At 45.1% G+C, this 18,165-nt stretch overlaps 2 protein-coding genes across 4 annotated transcripts in view; both read right to left on the bottom strand.

Moving 5' to 3' along the window:
- The window catches only part of LOC141765651 (neural-cadherin-like), a 111,218-nt gene extending 101,913 nt beyond the window's left edge, over positions 1 to 9,305 (bottom strand). Inside the window, exons 1-3 of one of the 2 annotated variants that reach the window (XM_074631771.1) lie at positions 8,892 to 9,305; positions 5,610 to 5,744; positions 5,223 to 5,331 (exon numbers count right to left, since the gene is read on the bottom strand). Coding sequence is in view for 1 of the 2 variants with exons in the window: in XM_074631770.1 (XP_074487871.1) it covers positions 1,960 to 2,992 (1,033 nt within the window). In the remaining variant the exon portion in view is untranslated. Of the gene's footprint in view, positions 1 to 1,959; positions 3,512 to 5,222; positions 5,332 to 5,609; positions 5,745 to 8,891 lie in introns of those variants that run through there. The other variant, XM_074631770.1, reaches the window with a different exon arrangement.
- A 131-nt stretch (positions 9,306 to 9,436) lies between these two features.
- The window catches only part of mtss1la (MTSS I-BAR domain containing 2a), a 31,660-nt gene continuing 22,931 nt past the window's right edge, over positions 9,437 to 18,165 (bottom strand). The window contains exons 10-15 of one of the 2 annotated variants that reach the window (XM_074631794.1): positions 13,567 to 13,699; positions 12,859 to 12,933; positions 12,473 to 12,628; positions 11,938 to 12,108; positions 11,649 to 11,814; positions 9,437 to 10,917 (exon numbers count right to left, since the gene is read on the bottom strand). In XM_074631794.1, coding sequence (XP_074487895.1) covers positions 10,109 to 10,917; positions 11,649 to 11,814; positions 11,938 to 12,108; positions 12,473 to 12,628; positions 12,859 to 12,933; positions 13,567 to 13,699 — 1,510 coding nt within the window. In that variant the 3' untranslated portion in view covers positions 9,437 to 10,108. The remainder of the gene's footprint in view (positions 10,918 to 11,648; positions 11,815 to 11,937; positions 12,109 to 12,472; positions 12,629 to 12,858; positions 12,934 to 13,566; positions 13,700 to 18,165) is intronic. The other variant, XM_074631795.1, reaches the window with a different exon arrangement.

Genomic DNA, 18,165 nt, shown 5'->3' with positions numbered 1-18,165 from the left:
ACCAGAAAGCAAGATTTTTCATAAGTATTTGTACATCCGTCTGTGTAAGAATGAAAGTGACAGCATGCACAAGGTGTGCACAAAAGTAAAGGAAGACTCGACAATTGAATCCCTACAATGACGCTGCAATAAAAGCTACCTGTAGGCTTCTATTATGAAGGATGGGGTAGTGCCTGTCCTTGAGAAGCGTCATTTCAACTCTGGTGCTGTTTTTTTGAGGATCTGGATTGTGTGAGAGTGAGAATGTGCCTATTATTTTGTCCACCCCCTGTATGTGAATAATGTAGTAAATACTGTTATGGTTAGGACGGAACACTGCTGACTTGAATATCCTTTGAACTGCTGGCAGACTGCTGCCTGACGGTGCTTTCTGTTTGACATTCAGCAGGTGACTGTCAGCAGCACCACGGACAGCTCTGTGCTACGGAGAGTCCACGGCGGGGAAATAAGTTGAGACGGTGCAACACATGGGGCCTTATTAAAACTGTTGTTATCGTGCCTGGGGTCACTTTAAGTATGACTGTGAAGCCTCACACTTGCATACAAACAGACACCTACAAGACACACATATACAAAAGCATCTCGCTCATTCATTTCCTCTTTCTGTAACGTGTCTATGGAGCTGCTTTATCTATGAGACAGACCAGGAATTGATTGCAACACCCGAGCAAACCCACATTGCAGCCGTAAGAAGCAAATTCACGTGGGATTAGGTTAAATCTCTAAAAAATAAAACAGCTAAAATGGACTCATTCACTCAGAGAGACGTGTATGCAGGGATTGGGAAGGAGACAAGACAGAAGAAAGGCCTGTCCTCCCAGACTCCCGTCAGGATTCTGTCTGGAAAGCTAGTCGCAGTATAAAGAACATGCCATGCCTTTGATCAGGAGAGGAGAGTTTCGCAGGTGAGAGAGGTAAAATGGAGGAAGGTATCTGAATATCTGTCAGGCTGGAGTGGCTTATTACTTTTTACGCATCTGCGCAAAAAAAAAAAATGTCAGAATTCTGACTATTTTTGCTCTCTTGTGAAAAACCTCCAGACACCCCATCGCAGGAACGTGTCCCAATCAGGCACGCAATTACAATCTAGCACACGCTGTGCAATGTAGCAGCAGCAGGCAATTCGAATGAAAACAGCGCACACTGTTTCCTGCACACAGTGTAGCTCAATTACAGAGCAAATCATTTTAGATTTTTGTTTTCTTGTTTTTAAGAAGTCTAACTTTTGGGAGGAGCAACACAAAAACTCGGAACTGATACGCACTACAGTTTCACCTTTTCCTCAGAGTATTTGAGAGGGTTGCCTGACTGTGGCGGTGCTACTTCAAATCCCTGGGACTAGAGAGTGAATGAGAGGAGGATTAGAGGGGTAATGCCAGCAGATGAGTGAGAACGAGGGTCGCGGTGGTTTGCCACTCTGCAAGGATTAAGCTCTGAAAACAACTTCACAGTCGCAAACTCTGTCAATCAAGGACATACTTCAAACCACTTCACAAAGACACTTAAACATAAAGCTGGAAAAATAATCATCTCCTCCCCCAGTTTGTCAAGCGTAATTGAAATATATCTCGTGCGTATCAGAATAAATTGGGACAAATATTGAAATGTATCAAAATAATCTTGCACATTGTTGGAGCTCATATTTCAGGTATATGGTGGTTGGATGGATGGATGATAATAATGAGGCCCACCTGTGGAATGAGCTGCAGCTATACACTGACAGCCCTGTATGGATGTGATGGATATCGGGCCTGTTGAGGGGGCTCCACTGATGAAGGGCGATGTGTCCAGATGGCAGCACAGTTTTTTACCATGTGCAAGTAATGTGCCATTAAAATAGGGCATCATCCTCCACAATGCAAATAATTCTTAGGGGGAAGGAGTGGGAGGGGAGATGGAGGAGAGGGGGGGTGCATGAGCTCACTTAAGTGCTGGATTAATGGGAGGAATAATACACACCTCGTTTGTCCTGAATCTTAACAGTGAGCTCCAGGAGAGGCTCAGCCTCCCTATCCAGCCTCCTGCTGATGGTGATATCTCCACTGTCTCGCCCCACGGTGACCGGGCAGCTCTCTGACTCCTCCGGGTGAACCAGCTCATAGGAGGCTGACTGGAACCTGGTGGGACTCATCAGGCTTGTTATGACCGAGCCGATGCTGGCGTCCTCAGACACATTGAGGGAAAGCACAGCACCAGGGTCAAGTAGAGCCCTCGGAGACCGACCCTTCCTCCTCCAAGACCCTGACCCGGCTACTTCAGCAGGACGCGTCGCCCACCTCTGTGGAGCCACAGTGACCACTACACCTTTACTGGTCAGAGGGGGCCACCCGTGGTCCCTGGCGAACACGTAGAACTTGACTTTAGAGGGCAGCCCCAGGATGGAGTCCACCAGCAGAACTTCACCCGTTTTAGGGACCACATAGAAGCTGCCGTTCTTGGGTATGGAGACGTATGTCAACTCTGCGTTGTTGCCGCTGTCCGAGTCCACCGCCTCCAGCCGGTAGACCACGCTGCGCAGCGCGGTGGTGTCGTCTAAAGTTATGTGCACGGCGTCTGCACTGCGAAAAGTCGGCTCGTGATCGTTGGTGTCCAAAACGTCCACTTTTACCGACGCGACCTCGAAGGCGACGGACTCCGCGGACGCGCCGCAGCTCCGGCAGCAGCAGCACAGCAACACCACGCTCAGCAGGTACTCGGAGCGAGCCTCCCGGTCCAACACCCGGGACGTTTTCAGCAATAGATTCCCCCGCTTGTGGTGGGCGAAGGCGCGGAAGTCTTCGCTGCCGTTGCCGTGCAGTTTGAAGTGCATCCCGGAGACCGACGGGCACCATTTTTGCGCGTTGATGCGCCGCACCGGAACGCTCAGTCCGCTCACTCTAGAAGCCGCCGGGGAGTTCTCGAACACATGCCCGTGGAAGAACGGCAGGCGCTCCGGTGTTTGGTATCCAGCAGCCGGTGTGAGGAGGCAGAAGAACAAAACAGCCCAAATCATGTTGGTGGCCAAGTTATATGTACCTCCAGGGGGGGGTCGGTAGAAAAAGCATTAAAAAAGAAAAGAGTTGAGAAACATCTCCTTCATAGTTTATCCACCTTGATCCTTCCAGAGGAGAGAGAGAGAGCCCTCTCTCTAACTTAGAGCGTTTTTCATCCTGAGAGATCCGTCTCTTGGCTCCATGCAGCACGGCTGCGTGCAGGCAGCAGTCCACACTGCGCTCCAGGCTGTTGGCTGTGTTCAGTGGATCCAGCGTTCAGCACCACAGCTCCGGACAGCGCCAGAGCGCGGGGGCGTGGCGGCGGCGCACGGGGGACGGAGCTCCACGGTGAACCCAACCCTGTCACCCTGAGATCTGCTGGTCAGGAGGGCTCCACCCTGAGATGTGCTGGTCAGGAGGGTTCCTCCGCCTCTGGAAAGCCTCTCTGTGTCTGTGTGCACACACGCAGCAAGAGAGCCTCCCCACAGCTGTATAACACCGCCTGCCACAAATCCGCTCTCAGCGTGAAGAAATGTTGACAGAGAGAAAATCACTCATCCTTTGCTGTCCAGAGAGACAGTCGAAAGTAAACACACACATCAGTCCTTTTGATGTCTTCTGTCTGTGGAAATCAATACTGGCTCCAGTGAAGCAGCTATAGGGGCTGCCTTGCTCAAGAACACTGAATCCACAACCTTAAATTCCTCCCTAAACTTTAGGTTACACTTCCCCTCAAAGCACTGCATTTCTGCAATCACACACATTACATTTACAGCTTGGAGAAACAACCTAAATGCATCAGTATAAATGCAATTGCTGGGATCTGGGCTGTTAAAGTGTGTAAACATGATGATTTAAAGAGAGCCTGCATGGGCTGCATGGCTCCATGCGTCTCTGCAGCCAGCCAGTGTTATATACGGAAGAAGAGTTCATATTAATATTGTCCCCTTGATTGCTCTTCCTCTCCCTCTCCCCGCTCTGCCAGCCTGCCCAGCACCCAGAGCAACACTCTGAACCTAATCTGCAGGTGTCTGCTGCTAATTCCCACAGACTGCACACTTCCCAATTCCCCTCACTGCTCTGACAAGTCAGAAGACTGAATATTACATGGACTGCAAGGCTCTGAATTGTCAAAAAAGATACAAAAAATAATGGTCTAGAGAGCACAGCTGCACACCTCCCATGACATGTCAACCTTTACTTTGGATGGGTCAATATTCAAATGCATTGATGTTAGGCTGGACCTGTAATTCAACGCCATTCCTCCGCTCACACACACTGGCTACATCTGTATTCAGTTTGGAAACTCATCAAAGCTCCCGTCGAAAGATCCTTATCAATTCGCAACCACAATCCATCACTGCAAATTTTACCCGAAACCACTCTCTGCAGTAAACTGTTCTTTTCAGGCAATAACTCCGGTAACTGGCGGTGAGCCCCCAGACAATTTCGAATCACAGCCTGCAGCTGGAGCACAAAGCTCATATTGGCTGATCGCTGTATTCTTTGACGTGGTGCAAGCTATGAGCTGTGTCACCACGACGCATGAGCCATCCCACACTCACTGCTGGTGTTTTTACAAGCTCTGACCTGAGGAGGGAAAGGCACTGCAAAAAAGATGTGCACCAAAACAGCCTCGGGCCAAAATATGACAGGGAGCATATATATGGATGGGAAGTGACCAACATTTGAGGTGAAATTGTGAGCTCTAAAACAGGCACTGTCTGAACTGTCTGAGAGGACCCGGCGCCCTCCACTCTGCGCTGTAACTTCCCTTTGAACTTCCTAAGTGCTTCATGAATGCAAATCAAATCCTGTCTTTTATCGTGTTGTCTCACATGGTGAAATTCGCCGTGACCGCCAGCATGGGAGATAGCTGTTACAGAGGCTAATTCAATCACGGGGCCAGGCCATGGTGTGAGGGATAGTTTACTTGAGGGTTGCAGCAGTCATCCGCCGAGATGAAACACCAACATACACCACATAAAAAACAACAAAGCTGTAATGAATTTGAAAAAAAAAAATCATGAAACGGTCTCATCATCCCTCTTCTCCAACAGATAACTGAGAGCTGCAGGGCATTAAAGGGAGAGAGAAAAAATCTCACTGAAGAAAGCAGCCGACGAACATTAGAAAGCTTCATGCTTACTTAATGAATAATTGACCGAATCCATTCCCTTCACTCAAACAGAGGCAGACGTAGCTTCTGAAGGTAAAGGTTGTAGCCTTTAAGCATTTAAAACAGTCTACCTTTGCTTCTGAGCTCCTCCGGGGACCAGCGATGATGGGATCGGAGGGGATGGAGGTCCCATAATGTAGCTTGCGTGTTCTGTCAGTTGCAGGTTGTCTATCATTCTTCCTGGAAAAGCAGGGGGAACAAAAAAAAAACAGGAAATGATGGAAGGTAGAGTTAAGAAGACTTGGCATTAACATCAGTTAATAGGCAGTTTATGCCTCAGAGTAAGTAGCGTGTTTCAAATGTCTTAAAAATAGACTGTTCAGCAGAAGTCAATGAAATAATTGGCTGAAACAGGTAGGTTTATTAAAGAATGACAGGGCAATTAAAAGGGATGACTAAGCATCTCTGGTTGCTATTCATCTGTGAACATTTATAGTGAACATTTATGGAAACCTCACCCCACATGTTCCCCCAGAAGAGCTGCAAAGAGCCATTTCTGGAAACGCCATGACAGGAGCGGCAGCTCTGTAGTGCCGTTCATTGTAGTGCTCCCGTGTAGATGGGCCCCTCAGGACATTTCCCCTCGTCACAACCTGAAGGCAAAAAGCATTTAGAGGAGCTAGATAGATATAAAGACATTTCCCTCATGTATTAGGTACGGCTAATTAGATTTGATCTGTGATCCCCTTAAGGCTCCTACCACCTACTGTAGTATTTAAGCTGCGCTGTAGAAACCAAAACTGTTTATTAATAGAGGTATTAATTATGGAGCAACGTGTGCAACCAGATTCTGAATTTACCTTCACTAATAATAAATGCAGTGGAGGTAGCATCTGGTTTTGAAAATGTCAGTTGTGCAAGAAAAACAGCAACAAAACCAAAGCATCTAATTACCGAGCATCTCTTTAGCCTTTAACTTAGAATGCCACATCTCATAGGAGCTGACGTTTGTTCATTGAAAAGACTCGGCAAGTACAACAAAATGAGAACAACACCACTCCACTTTGAAGGAATAAGCCAAAAATAATTTAATGATTAATGCATGGCCCCTGTTGTTTTGATAGAAACAAGACGCGCAAACTTCAGGGCCACATCTTTGTCGGAGGAGCGCTTTATTATATCTACATTCTGATTAGTGGAGCCTCGGGTTGCCACAGTGATTAGCACACTAAGAAAATGTTCATTGATTTGAACAGTGTATCTCGCTCGAGCCCCCCGAACAATCACGACTTTCTATTAGCACATTAAAAGATTTCTCCCATCATCAAAAGACACAGGAGACAAGTCATTGAAAAATAACAGAAAATGAAAATTAGCACAGCCCATCTAAGAGGTGAGATTTTTTTATTATTGAAAGAGGCAGTGTTCTCTTTGAAGCACAAAGACACATAGTGAGAACATAACCTCGGACGCACAATGAAACTTCTTCTCTCAGTAAATTATCCCAACAAGCCCCAGCCATTAGGCAGGTTTCCATTACTCGACCAGTTCAAGGCTGTGAGCTAATAGTGCAAATTCAATAATATGCTATTTGAGAGGATTATGAGGCACCCATTTGGGGGAGAATATGAAAAATACTGAAGGCTTCCAGAGCCGAGCAGATTTAATCATTTCATCAGTGGTGGTGGTAGTCCTGCAGCATCTCAAATGATTTACACACCTCCACTCCATCATTACCAATGGTTAGACCACTGGATCCAAGTGTCTGATCTTCATTATCTGGTCCTACTCAGTCTCCATTTCTCTTTGTGAATCAGTGAGAACTGTCAGTGATGACTCGGTGTCAGAAAGATTAAAATAGATCTGTGATAGTCCTTTTCTTTCTGTCTTAATAAAAAACCCTGCCTCATTCTCCCACTTCCTTCTTCAACTCCATTGTTCATTTGTTCCAGGGTACACTGTTAAGTGGTTCGTTAATAGAGTGCTCCAGGGATGACGTATTTTTGTAGGACCAAGGCCTATAGAAAGGAAGCTGGGTCACGCGTCATATCTCCAGGGGTATAGCACATGCGCAGTAAAATCTCGCCTGCACTCGCCGAAGTTGAGCCAATCGCAACGCACGACCGCAGCTTCAGTTACACCACTGTTGTACCCCAAAGATATGACGCGTTGATGACGCGTGACCCAGCCTCCTTTCCATAGGCTTTGTGTAGGACCAGGAAGTTAGCATCGCCCTGGTTCCCTCGACAAAAAGCCAGCGGGATTTTTCCATTGGGTTTTGGATTATTGCAGAAAATAAACAATGTGGCAAACAGACGTTCATGATACTTACCTGTTTTGTTCAGTAAGATAATCTCCACAAATGAACATCACTTTTATGATTTTTGAAGAGTAAATGCAATCGCCAGAAGTAAAAAGCTAACGTTAGGCTATAAACAAACAACACCACGGTCACATGAGGCGAGGCCATAAAGGAGGACGAGTCGACGTGATGACGTTTAGTAGTCTCATTTAGCCGCTTGTTAGCAACCGCCTTTTTTATGACACATAAAGGCTTCAGAATTCACGAGTGAGTTATTTATTGATTTATTTTATTTGGTAGAGCAAAACTTTAACATCTCTTCAGCTTGTGTTAACCACAGACCTTATTTCAGTCATCCATCTAAAAACCCATTGAAAAAAAACCATCGACTTCCAGATGAGGAAACCGGAAGTGCTCAAATGCTAACTTTATGCTCATACATCATACATTAGTACCCTTTAATAGAGGTCTCTTATCGAGGAAAAGGGCCCTGTGGTTACACATCACTTCTTCTTCAACTCCATTGTTCATTTGTTCCAGGGTACATTGTTAAGCGGCTTGTTAAGTGCTCCAGGGATGACGTATTTGTGCAGGACCAGGAAGTTAGCATCGCCCTGGTTCCCTCCACAAAAATCCAATGATATTTTTCCATTGGGTTTTGGATTATTGCAGAAAATAAGCTCTGTGGCAAACAAACGTTCATGATACTTACACGTTTTGTTCAGCAAGATAATCTCCACAAATGAACACCACTTTTATGATTTTAGAATAGTAAATGCAAATCGGCAGAAGTAAAAAGCTAACGTTAGGCTAACGTTAAGCTGTTAGACACCGTCTTTTTTAAGACACATAAAGGCTTCAGAATTCACGAGTGGGCTATTTATTGATTTATTTGATTTAGTAGAGTAAAACTTTTAAATCTGGTAAGCTTGTGTTAACCACAGACCTTAGTTCAGGCATCTATCTAAAAACCCATTGAAAAAAAACCATCGACTTCCAGACGAGGGAACCGGAAGTGCTCAAATGCTGACTTTATGCTCATATATCATACGTTAGTGCCCTCTAATAGAGCTCCCCTTATGGAGGAAAAGGGCCCCTGTGGTTAAGCATCACTGTTGTCCAGGCTGGGGGGAGCACACAGTGAGTTTAGGAGTTGTTTTGCAGCAGGACCAGTCATTTACAGAATAATAATGAGGGGGTTTCAACCAGCTAACAGGAACATTCATTTCACAGCCATGCTTCCTGTTTTTCCAAAAATAAAAACTATTAAGTACGGGCCAAAATGAACGTGTACACTTTAAGAACATTCTACTTACATGGTGGCCTATATATTATGTTGGACATATAATCTCTCAACAGTTTATGTAAGATATATATTTTGGTCATTTGACGTCATTGAAGTGAACAGCTAGTTTGGGTCATGTTTGTGTCTTTGTAAACACAAGTGAGCTCATGTTGGTCCTCACTGTTGTAACATGAACGTAGTTCACGTCCTTACCTTCCTCTCTTCTGCTTTATCCCACTTATCGTTCATCTTTCCAGCCTGCCAAACATATCTAATGTCGATGTTTTCCTTTTGGCGCCAGTTAGCAGCTCGGCCACAGTGAAGGCTCTCTGGCGCCCTCCTCTGGCTGCTCACAGTACTGCAGGCGATATAAATAGCATAACTGAGGGCGAAGTTACAGTGAGCAGAAAATTAGAAAGAAAATAGATATAATTGGGTTTCAGATAAAACTACAGCGCACAGACTGTTAGGAAAATTAAGATTACTGTACTAGATAGAAAAACTTAAAATACAGGGTTTAACTGCAGAATAAAATGCTGAGTAGAGAAATCTCCTGAGGAAATAAAACTCTAATAAAATACAGTTTAAAAAATCCAAAGTGGAGAAAGTAAAGAAGAAATAAAACTTGGGGAACTGGGAGAAATAGTTAAAGCCTGTTTTAGATGTAAATATACTGGTCAACTAACAGTTTGCATGCCTGACAATATGGATGTAATATTTTCCATCTATTAATGAGTGTGACAATGACCATCAAGCCATTTAACAGTAAAAAGCCTGTTTAATTGCAGAATATATCGACAGTACGGTACAGCAATAAAAACACTGCCATATTGCTCCTATTTTTACATGACTTACACAGCTGCTGTTCAGCTTATTAATTAAACAAAAACAGTAATACGGTACTTGTACAGTAATGATGAGAAGCACGACACACAGACAGGCTCACAGAGCACTTTGCCCCATCACTTTCCACTGACAGGTGGCTGTGTTAATTAAGAAACGCACAATATTATAATAATCATAAGAGCAAGAAAGAACAAAGACGTGGAGCATTTCGACCCCTACGGCGGTGACACGTCCTCATCGCTGGGGCAAAAAGGGGCAAAAAGGGGCAAACTGGGCTGAAACAACTGGTCACACGGGGGAGCAGAGATGCACAGCCACGAAGCCCACAGACGAAAACCAAACGAAAGAGAATAAAAACCAACAAAATATGGATTACTTTGTACGTACGCAATACATACATGACATGAAATGACTTGACATTGTCCGTGGTCACTCATTACTCTGTGAACTGGCCTTCATTCACCCTCTTTATTACTTGTACCTCACTTCATGTATCACATGAGTGCTTTTGCATTTCACTACAAAGCTTCAGTTTGTAAATAAGGGCACCACAGCTGCTTCTTCACAGCCTTCTTCTCCAACAGCTACCGCAGAAACCTCGGAGCCGACCTGTCGTCAGTCACTGACTTGCGGAGCCTCACCCCGCGGCGTATAGACACCAGCATATCCTTGTCCTCCTGGGCTGCAGAGGACGGCTCCTGGGGCACACACTGAGCCAGATCTCCTGGCAGCGGGCTGTGGAAAGGGAAGTGACCCTCGCCGAGGGCGTGGGCGCTGGCTGCCAGCTCCCCTATCTTTTCCACCAGGCTGTGGCGGTTGGCAGCGAGCAGAGGGTCCTCCTCAGCACCGTGGGCGGCCATGCCGGAGGCCTGCTGGGCGTAAACGGTCCTGTCCGCCGCCCCTCCTCCTCCACAGCCCCAAGCTGCGTCGGGGAGGCTCATCCGCTTTGGAGACGCCCTCATGTAGTCACAAGCATTCAGGTCATCACCGTACAGAAACTCCTCGCTGCCCGCGCGGTGCTGGGACGGGCTGGCGTACCCCGGCGAATCTGGCACCGTGGGGGTCTTAACTGGCACAATGGGGGGCCGGATGGGAATGGGGCCGGACGTGGACGGCGTTCGTCTCACTCCAGTTTTGGAGGACGGAGTCCGGCGAATGGTGGCCGTCCCCGAGGTGATGGCTCCGGAGCCGCTTCCCCCTGCGCCGTTCGGAGTGCTCTGCAGGGTCTTACCCGCGGGCAGACCCGCTGTGCTGGCAGGCCTCTTGGTTTGGATCATGCGGCGGTAGCTCTGAGCGATGTTACTGTGGCGTGGGATGGTGGAGGACTTGTCGAAGTCTGCCTGTCCTTCGCTGTCAGCATCCCCATTGAGAGAGTAGCACTCATAATCAGAACCTGGAAATGACAGTGAGTCATGAGCATCTATATTTTCCGCTGAATAACAAAGATTACTGAAAACAACGATGTTTTGAAGAGTTATTTTGTAGCTTTATTATATAAAAACTAGGGCTGTCAATCGATTAAAATATTGAATCGCAACTAATAGCATGATTGTCCGTAGTTAATCGCAAATTAATCACATTTTTTATCTATTCAAAATGTATTTTAAAAGGACATTTGTCAAGTATTTAATACTCTTATCAACATGGGAGTGGGCAAATATGCTGCTTTATGCAAATGTATGTATATATTTATTATTAGAGATCAATTAACAACACAAAACAATGACAAATATTGTCCAGAAACCCTCACAGGTACTGCATTTGGCATAAAAAATAATCATAACATGGCAAACTGCAGCCCAACAGGCAACAACAGCTGTCAGTGTGTCAGTGTCCTGACTTGATTACGACTTGCCCCAAACTGCATGTGATTATCATAAAGTGGGCATGTCTGTAAAGGTGAGACTCATTTTCATTCACATATCTTGAGGTCAGAGGTCAAGGGAATGTGTTAATGTGTTAAAGAAATTAGTGGCGTTAAAACTAATTTGCGTTAACGCATTATCACGTTAACTTTGACAGCCCTAATAATAACTTAATTTATGCAGCAAGTTCTGTGTTGTGTATGGATACCATATGTGCTTTATCCTGAAGGCCCATGTGGCTGTTAAGGGTGAGTGTTACCTTGTGAGGGGATGGTGTCCTCGGAGCAGGAGGGGGTGTTGGTTTGGGTGCTGTAGCCACTAGAGTACTGCAGAGAGTCCCTGCTGCTCTTCTGCTGCTCCATACTCAGGCCTCTGGTCAGGACCATAGCTAGAGTAGTGGCTGCTGGAGAGAGCGGCTCGCCATGCTGAGGCACACAGATACAGGCAAATAGGAAGTACATAAAGATTAGCACACATTTACATATGCAACTCAGCACACTACAGTTCTCAAGGCATACACATTTATGTACCGACATTGGATTTTTTACCTTGGCCGCAATGGTTGCTGGGCCCATTCTCACTCGGTGCGTATCATCCTGTTGCATCCCAGAATACCCCAGCGGACTGGGCGGAGCTTCCAGTTCTCTCATCTTGTCCGCAGACTCCCTCCTACGCTGCAGAGTGCTGGCCAATGACGGCTCACAGGCTTTGGCCCAGTCCTGCAGCGGCAGCAGACGGAACAATGAGACTGTCCTATGACTTGTGCGTCTTCCAGTGTTTGCCTCCCAACAGTCGTGCAAGTCAGTTTAAACACGCAAGCTGCCGATTTGGCTCATGAACTGGTTAGATGCCGATGTGGAAATGGGCAGACTACATTGAGCTATGCAGGGTGTTAAATGGATAGAGCTGTCTCAGTTTAGCACATCTTTGAAAGGAAAGACTGCGAAACTGAGCTCGATGAGCAACAGCAAAATGAAGACTGTGAGGTTAATCTTTGCATGAAGGCAATAAAAACACAAGAGGCAAAGAAGCAACAAAGTTTTAAAAGAGAAAACAAAACAAAATGTGCAAATGAAAACAAACCTTCCAGCTAGGAATCTTTGATGTGGGTGAGGGGGTGTTGGATCCAGGGGAGTGGTTAAATGTGGGGGACGCAGGAAGTATGACAGAGAGAGGCCTGATGGTGCCAGTGTGAGAGAAAGCAGGGCGGAAGGTACCGAAGGATGAGCATGAGCCAAACTGCGGAACGGACAGACAAGTCTGAGTCAGAGTGCTCAACATCCAATGAATAGTCCACGTCAAACCGCACTGCGGCTGTCAAGAAGAGCCCACGGGCCTCTTTAAGCTATAGATAACAATGAGTGAAATGCATAGCACATCGTGTGTGTGTGTGTGTTTGTGTGTGCATGTGTGTGAGAGTGTGTGTCCAATAAAAGCAAGTTGATTGGTGAGATGCATGCAGTACTAACCGCTGTGGGAGAGTTGCACTCGCTGACAGACTGGCAGGTTTCTGAAGCCTCAGAGGAGGCTGAGCTTGTTGATTTCTGGAAAAGGGAAGACGGGGTAAAAGAACAGTGGAGGGGAAGAGGAAACGGAGAGAAAAGGTAGGCGTGAGAGATGAGAGGTGCACAGGAAGAGGATGAGAGTTGGAGAAGAGTGTTGATGAGCTTTGGGAGGAGGGAGGTATTTGGGCCTCTGAGGGGATCTATAGTCCATAGCCTAGATCGATAATAAAGTAGCCTGTAAGATCATTTATTCAGAAAAGAACATTGCATCAGCTGGTGTGCTGCCGAGTGGGTTCTGTACACTCCACTCTGTTCAGACCGTGAGAGTCTGGATAACTTTATCAGTCCGGTGGGATAGAAATTCAACATTTGCAACAGAGAAAGCTCTGTTGCAGCAAAAAACGAAACGCTCTTGACTGGGTTTGGTGGTCGAGCTCTTATTGAGACATGGGTTTCTGTCTGCAATGCACGATGGAGATGGAAAATGAGAATTGTTCAAAATAGAGAACTGTTGTAGATCTACTGTGACAAGATAGTGGTGTTGTTTCTGTGTCCACCTGCCCTGCAGCATTACTATCTGAGGAATCTCTGGAGTTAACAGGTCTGCTTCGTGCCTGGTTTAGTTCCTCCTGGCTAAAGAATAAACTGTAGCGTTATGGCTGAGACTGTTACCTGGCTGGTGATGTCAGAGGGCATGGGCGACGGAGGCTTAGAGTGGGTGTTGGCATCCTGGGATACGAAGCCAGAGTCGTGGGAGGAGACGCTGCTGAGCCGATGGGCTCCTGCAGACGGCATCTGGAGGAGGCTGTAGACAGGATGTCACATCAGTATATAACTCAAGATACATATATATATGGAGGACTTACAATGACCAAATGAAACAAGTCAAAAATGTAATTTGCATTTCCTTTTCATGTATGCATTTACTGTCATAATTAAATGTGAAACATACTGTATGTTAAATGACAATTATTTTGCCTTTTGTTTTTAAAAACAAAACTGACTTTTTTTTCGAGGCATGATTTTTTCCATGCCAGATTAAATGAAAAAACAGAAAACAAATTGAAGAAGTGTGTTGCATTTCCGTGTTGTCCAGCAGAGAGCAGCATAGACGTGCCGAATGCATGATGAGGTGCAAGGGAGCTTCTTTTTTTTTTTTTAGAAAAAGGAGATTCAATTTCAATTCAATTCAATTTATTTTTATATAGCGTCAAATCATAACAGAAGTTATCTCGAGATGCATCATCCATGTCAATATTAATATACACACTGTCCAATCACATTTGGGGGTCTGACCGTGAGTGGGTCCTCGTGTTGCTGATGGCAGCCATAACAGACACACTTTCACATTAAAAGAAAAAGCTCCTCATCATGAAAACTAATGACAGTGGTTTGTACTTACTATTGGCAGGTCTATGCTGCTCTCTGCTGGACAAAACTGAGATGCAACACACCCCTTCACTTTGTTTCCTGTGTTGTGATCAGTGGGCTAACTCCGGGTCTGAAAAGTGAAGCCAATGCTGAAGTGCCTTAAACTTGCATTCTTTCTAATAGCCAGCAGGGGGCGACTCCTCTGGTTGCGAAAAGAAGTCTGGTTGTATAGAAGTCTATGAGGAAATGAGCCTACTTCTCACTTGATTTATTACATCAGTAAACATTGTAAACATGAGTTTATGGTCTCAATCGCAAGTTTCAAGTCTTCTTCAATACAGCGTGATGTTCATTTAGTAAATTATGGTCCCATTTAGAGTCAAATAGACCATAAAGCAGGGTGTGCTTTAGGGCGGGCTACCTTGTGATTGACAGGTCGTTACCATGGCGTTGTCCGTTTTGTGAGTTTTCCGTGTTTTCGTCTTACAACTTTAACCCTTTCACAGTGTGTTTTCAGTTCATGAAAGTTAATTGTAACAGTTTTGGTCGACCGAAAAGGTCTTATTCAGCATTCGGTTGTACTTAGCTCCACCCTCTCGTGTCACTTCTGGTTGCAACAAGCCAAGATGGCGACCTCCAAATTTGCCGAACTCAAGGCTTCTAAACGGCAGTCCACAAACCAATGGATGACATCACGGTGACTACGTCCACTTCTTATATACAGTCTATGGTTGGGATTTTTATTTTACTGTGGCATGGAAAATTGTCACAATTGAAGGCAAAAAGATTATTAATTGTCCTTTTAATGTATGTTTTTTAATTAATTATGACACACTAAAAGCATGCATAAAAGGAAATACATATTACGACATTTTTATTTCACTTTTTTCCCTTGTTTGATTTGTGTTCATTTGGGCATCATAAATCTTCCATACAAACATACAGTATGCATGTAAAACAAGATTGCAATCAAAATTCTAGCAATTTTTCTCCCCATTATCTTGTTCTGAAACTTGTTACGTGAACATTTATGTGTAAGCGATGACAAAAAAAGAAGAAAAGGAAAAATGTATCACAAAAGCTAAAAACATGAAGGCAGCGATGTGTGAAAATTCTAAATGACGCCATTCTTCTAATTTGTGTGCTTCAAAGAGCATTCAAAAGTTATCCCTTCTTTGATTTTTATTTCCCTCTGAACATTAACAGCCATCTCCGTGCTTTTTCGTCTCCCGCTCTGTCATTCTCACTCAGCGTCGATTCTCTTTGTCGCCCACGCATTTGGAAATGTGCAACTTATGTTTCTCACCTTCCCTCTGTAGCGCTCCCCTACACCTCCTCCTCCCCCTCTCCCGCGGGAATATATCTGAAGTTATCACTTCTCCTTAATCTTTGTGCTCCGGGATGAGGACGCTTAAGGAGGAATGCCAAATTAAATATGACAAACTAAATAACCTTAAATGATTCATTACCAGACACTGTCCTTATGACCTCTTCCTCTCTCATCTGTGTCTTTTAAGAAATACTAAGTGAGCTTGTTTTTCTTCCATTCTCCTACCAAGACCTTCATCTCTTCATCACAAGTTTCTTTTGAAATCTCCGTATATCACTGAAAATCCTACAACACCAGTCTTGTGATTTTCAATTTTCACCCACAACTGAATCATGACATGCTTCTCTACATGCAGAGAAAAGCCTATGACCTTCAGCTTATCAAAAGCCTTTTACAGATAAACTGATACATCTACAGTACATCGATCCAGCTGCGACCAAAGTTGTTTCTCCACATTACATTTGGGTGACATAAGCTTTCTGTGGACTAGTCATACTGTGATTTGAAACCTAAATATGCATTAGAGTCAAACAATATAGTCAGTGGCTGCATTGTGATTAAATATAGAACACTAAAAATAGTCTGTGGTGTTAATTGCTCCAAATATCAGGGAGCTTCTGTTAAGCCAAGTTCGCACTACACGACTTTCAAAGTTGTCAGATCACTGTACTGTTCACACTACTCAAATTGCTGTCTTGTTATCGTGAGCCTTAAGTCGTTGTGGTTTTCACAATACATGACTCAGCGGCGACAGGGGGGTCACACACTACACAATGATGAGGATGAGGTCTCCAAACTATGTTTTGTCACAAAAACACGCAAGAAATACATAACTCAACCGGTTTCCACCATGGATGTATGAAGAGAACGGTTTAAAGAAAGCATGAAAGGTTTCTACACTCGTTTTTTAAGGCCCAATCCCATTGTCCCCCCCTAAGGCCTTAAACCCTGATCCCCTTAGGGACTAAATGGTTGAGTGTGAGAGGCTGCAAGTGCTTGAAATGGTATAAATATGAATGGGACAGCAATTTGAGGCGGCATATCACATTACCGTTTTTATTTTACGTATTTTACTGCCGATTTGAACGTCTTCCAGGCTCTCGCGCCTTACGAGAAAAGGAGGTAACTGTCAAAAAATCTATTTACCTGTTTTTGTCACACTTCATTAAGCAGAATTAAAAGCAATGCTTGATGAATAAACCAGGTGTGTAATTGAGTCTAATGCTTGCATTCCTCAGATTTCATGTGTTTTTTATGGACCATCTTAAATCGTTAATGTTTCTGTGCACGGTGGTTGAACACCCGTGTGCCGTCCTCTTTGTTTACCTTTTTTCTACGCCTCCCGGCTTCCCCTGGTAACCGTGGTAACCCTGTGTTTAACGTCACAACGCTATGAAATGTGGGTAATTCCCTCAGGCAAAGTCTGCAGAAATGCGGACTGACGGAAAGTGTTCATAAAGGACTCATAATGTCTGCGAGAGAACCCTCCAGCACTTGACGATTTGACAGTGGGACGGCCCTAAACCCTCACGGACTTTGCGGGAACGCGCCTCAAAGTCTGTGAGTCTTTAAGTGTGGACATTGGGAATGGGCCTTACTATTTATTCCTCTAGGTGCAACAATAACTCTGCGTTGCAAACCTACAGGCAACCCCTCCTCCCCCAGGTTTCCTCTCAACCTATGTCTCACGCTCTCATTGGCTGTAGCTCGTTACCGGAGTCCCCGACAGGTCCAGATGTTCAGCATGCTAGATATCTAGAATGTGTCTGGGAGCCATTGGCTAGCGTTGGCGAGCCTCTCGGCAAGCCTCTCAGCGAGCCTCTCGGCGAGCATCTTTGAGCATTTCCCACATGACGCTCGAGCGCCGATGTGCAAGCGGCGAACTAACGCCGATTTGCCTCTGATCTGGGGCCTTTATCGGGGAGCTCCAAAAACTGTCAGGGAGCGGAAAATCAGGGCTAAAGTCGTATAGTGTGAACTAGGCATTAGGAACTGTTAACACTAAAGCAAGGTGATGGCTTGTGATAACAAGGCTTGATGTTACTGTAGCTCAACATTACAAGGGTTTATAGACAAAGAAAAAAAGAAAAGCTCCTTTCTTGACCTAGAAATCAACTTTGACCCACATTTATAGATCAATTGTTGGAACCATTAGATTTACAAATATGTGGAGTTTGGTTCGCGTGTAGGCTCATGGCTGTCAGGCTGTAATGTTTCACAGCTTTGCAGCTAATCTGGCTGTAAGAAGCTTGAGAACTGCAAATCTGCCAGGAGCAAGAGCTGAGGAAGTTGGCAAGTTACGCCATGTACAGCGTGTCGACTGTCACTGATAGTCTGGCTCCGTGGTGAGGGAGGGTGGGGGGGGTCACCTGCTCCTGTATTCATGACAACCTTTAATATTTCATTCCTCTGCTAGTGTGTTAATAAGTGAGTTGAAATCGAGAATGTGCACAGATGTTAACTCAAATCAGGATGACAGCTCAGATCCAGTATGAATAAAATCCACCATTAGCGACACATCTGACACGACACACGAAACAAAACACGCTGAACAGAGAACAAAGAGCAAC

The sequence above is a fragment of the Sebastes fasciatus genome, chromosome 4 (genome assembly GCF_043250625.1).
Source record: "Sebastes fasciatus isolate fSebFas1 chromosome 4, fSebFas1.pri, whole genome shotgun sequence".
NCBI classification, from domain to species: Eukaryota; Metazoa; Chordata; class Actinopteri; order Perciformes; family Sebastidae; genus Sebastes; species Sebastes fasciatus.
The sequence above is the reverse complement of the archived record's forward strand: the minus strand, read 5'-3'. Positions and strand labels throughout refer to the sequence as shown.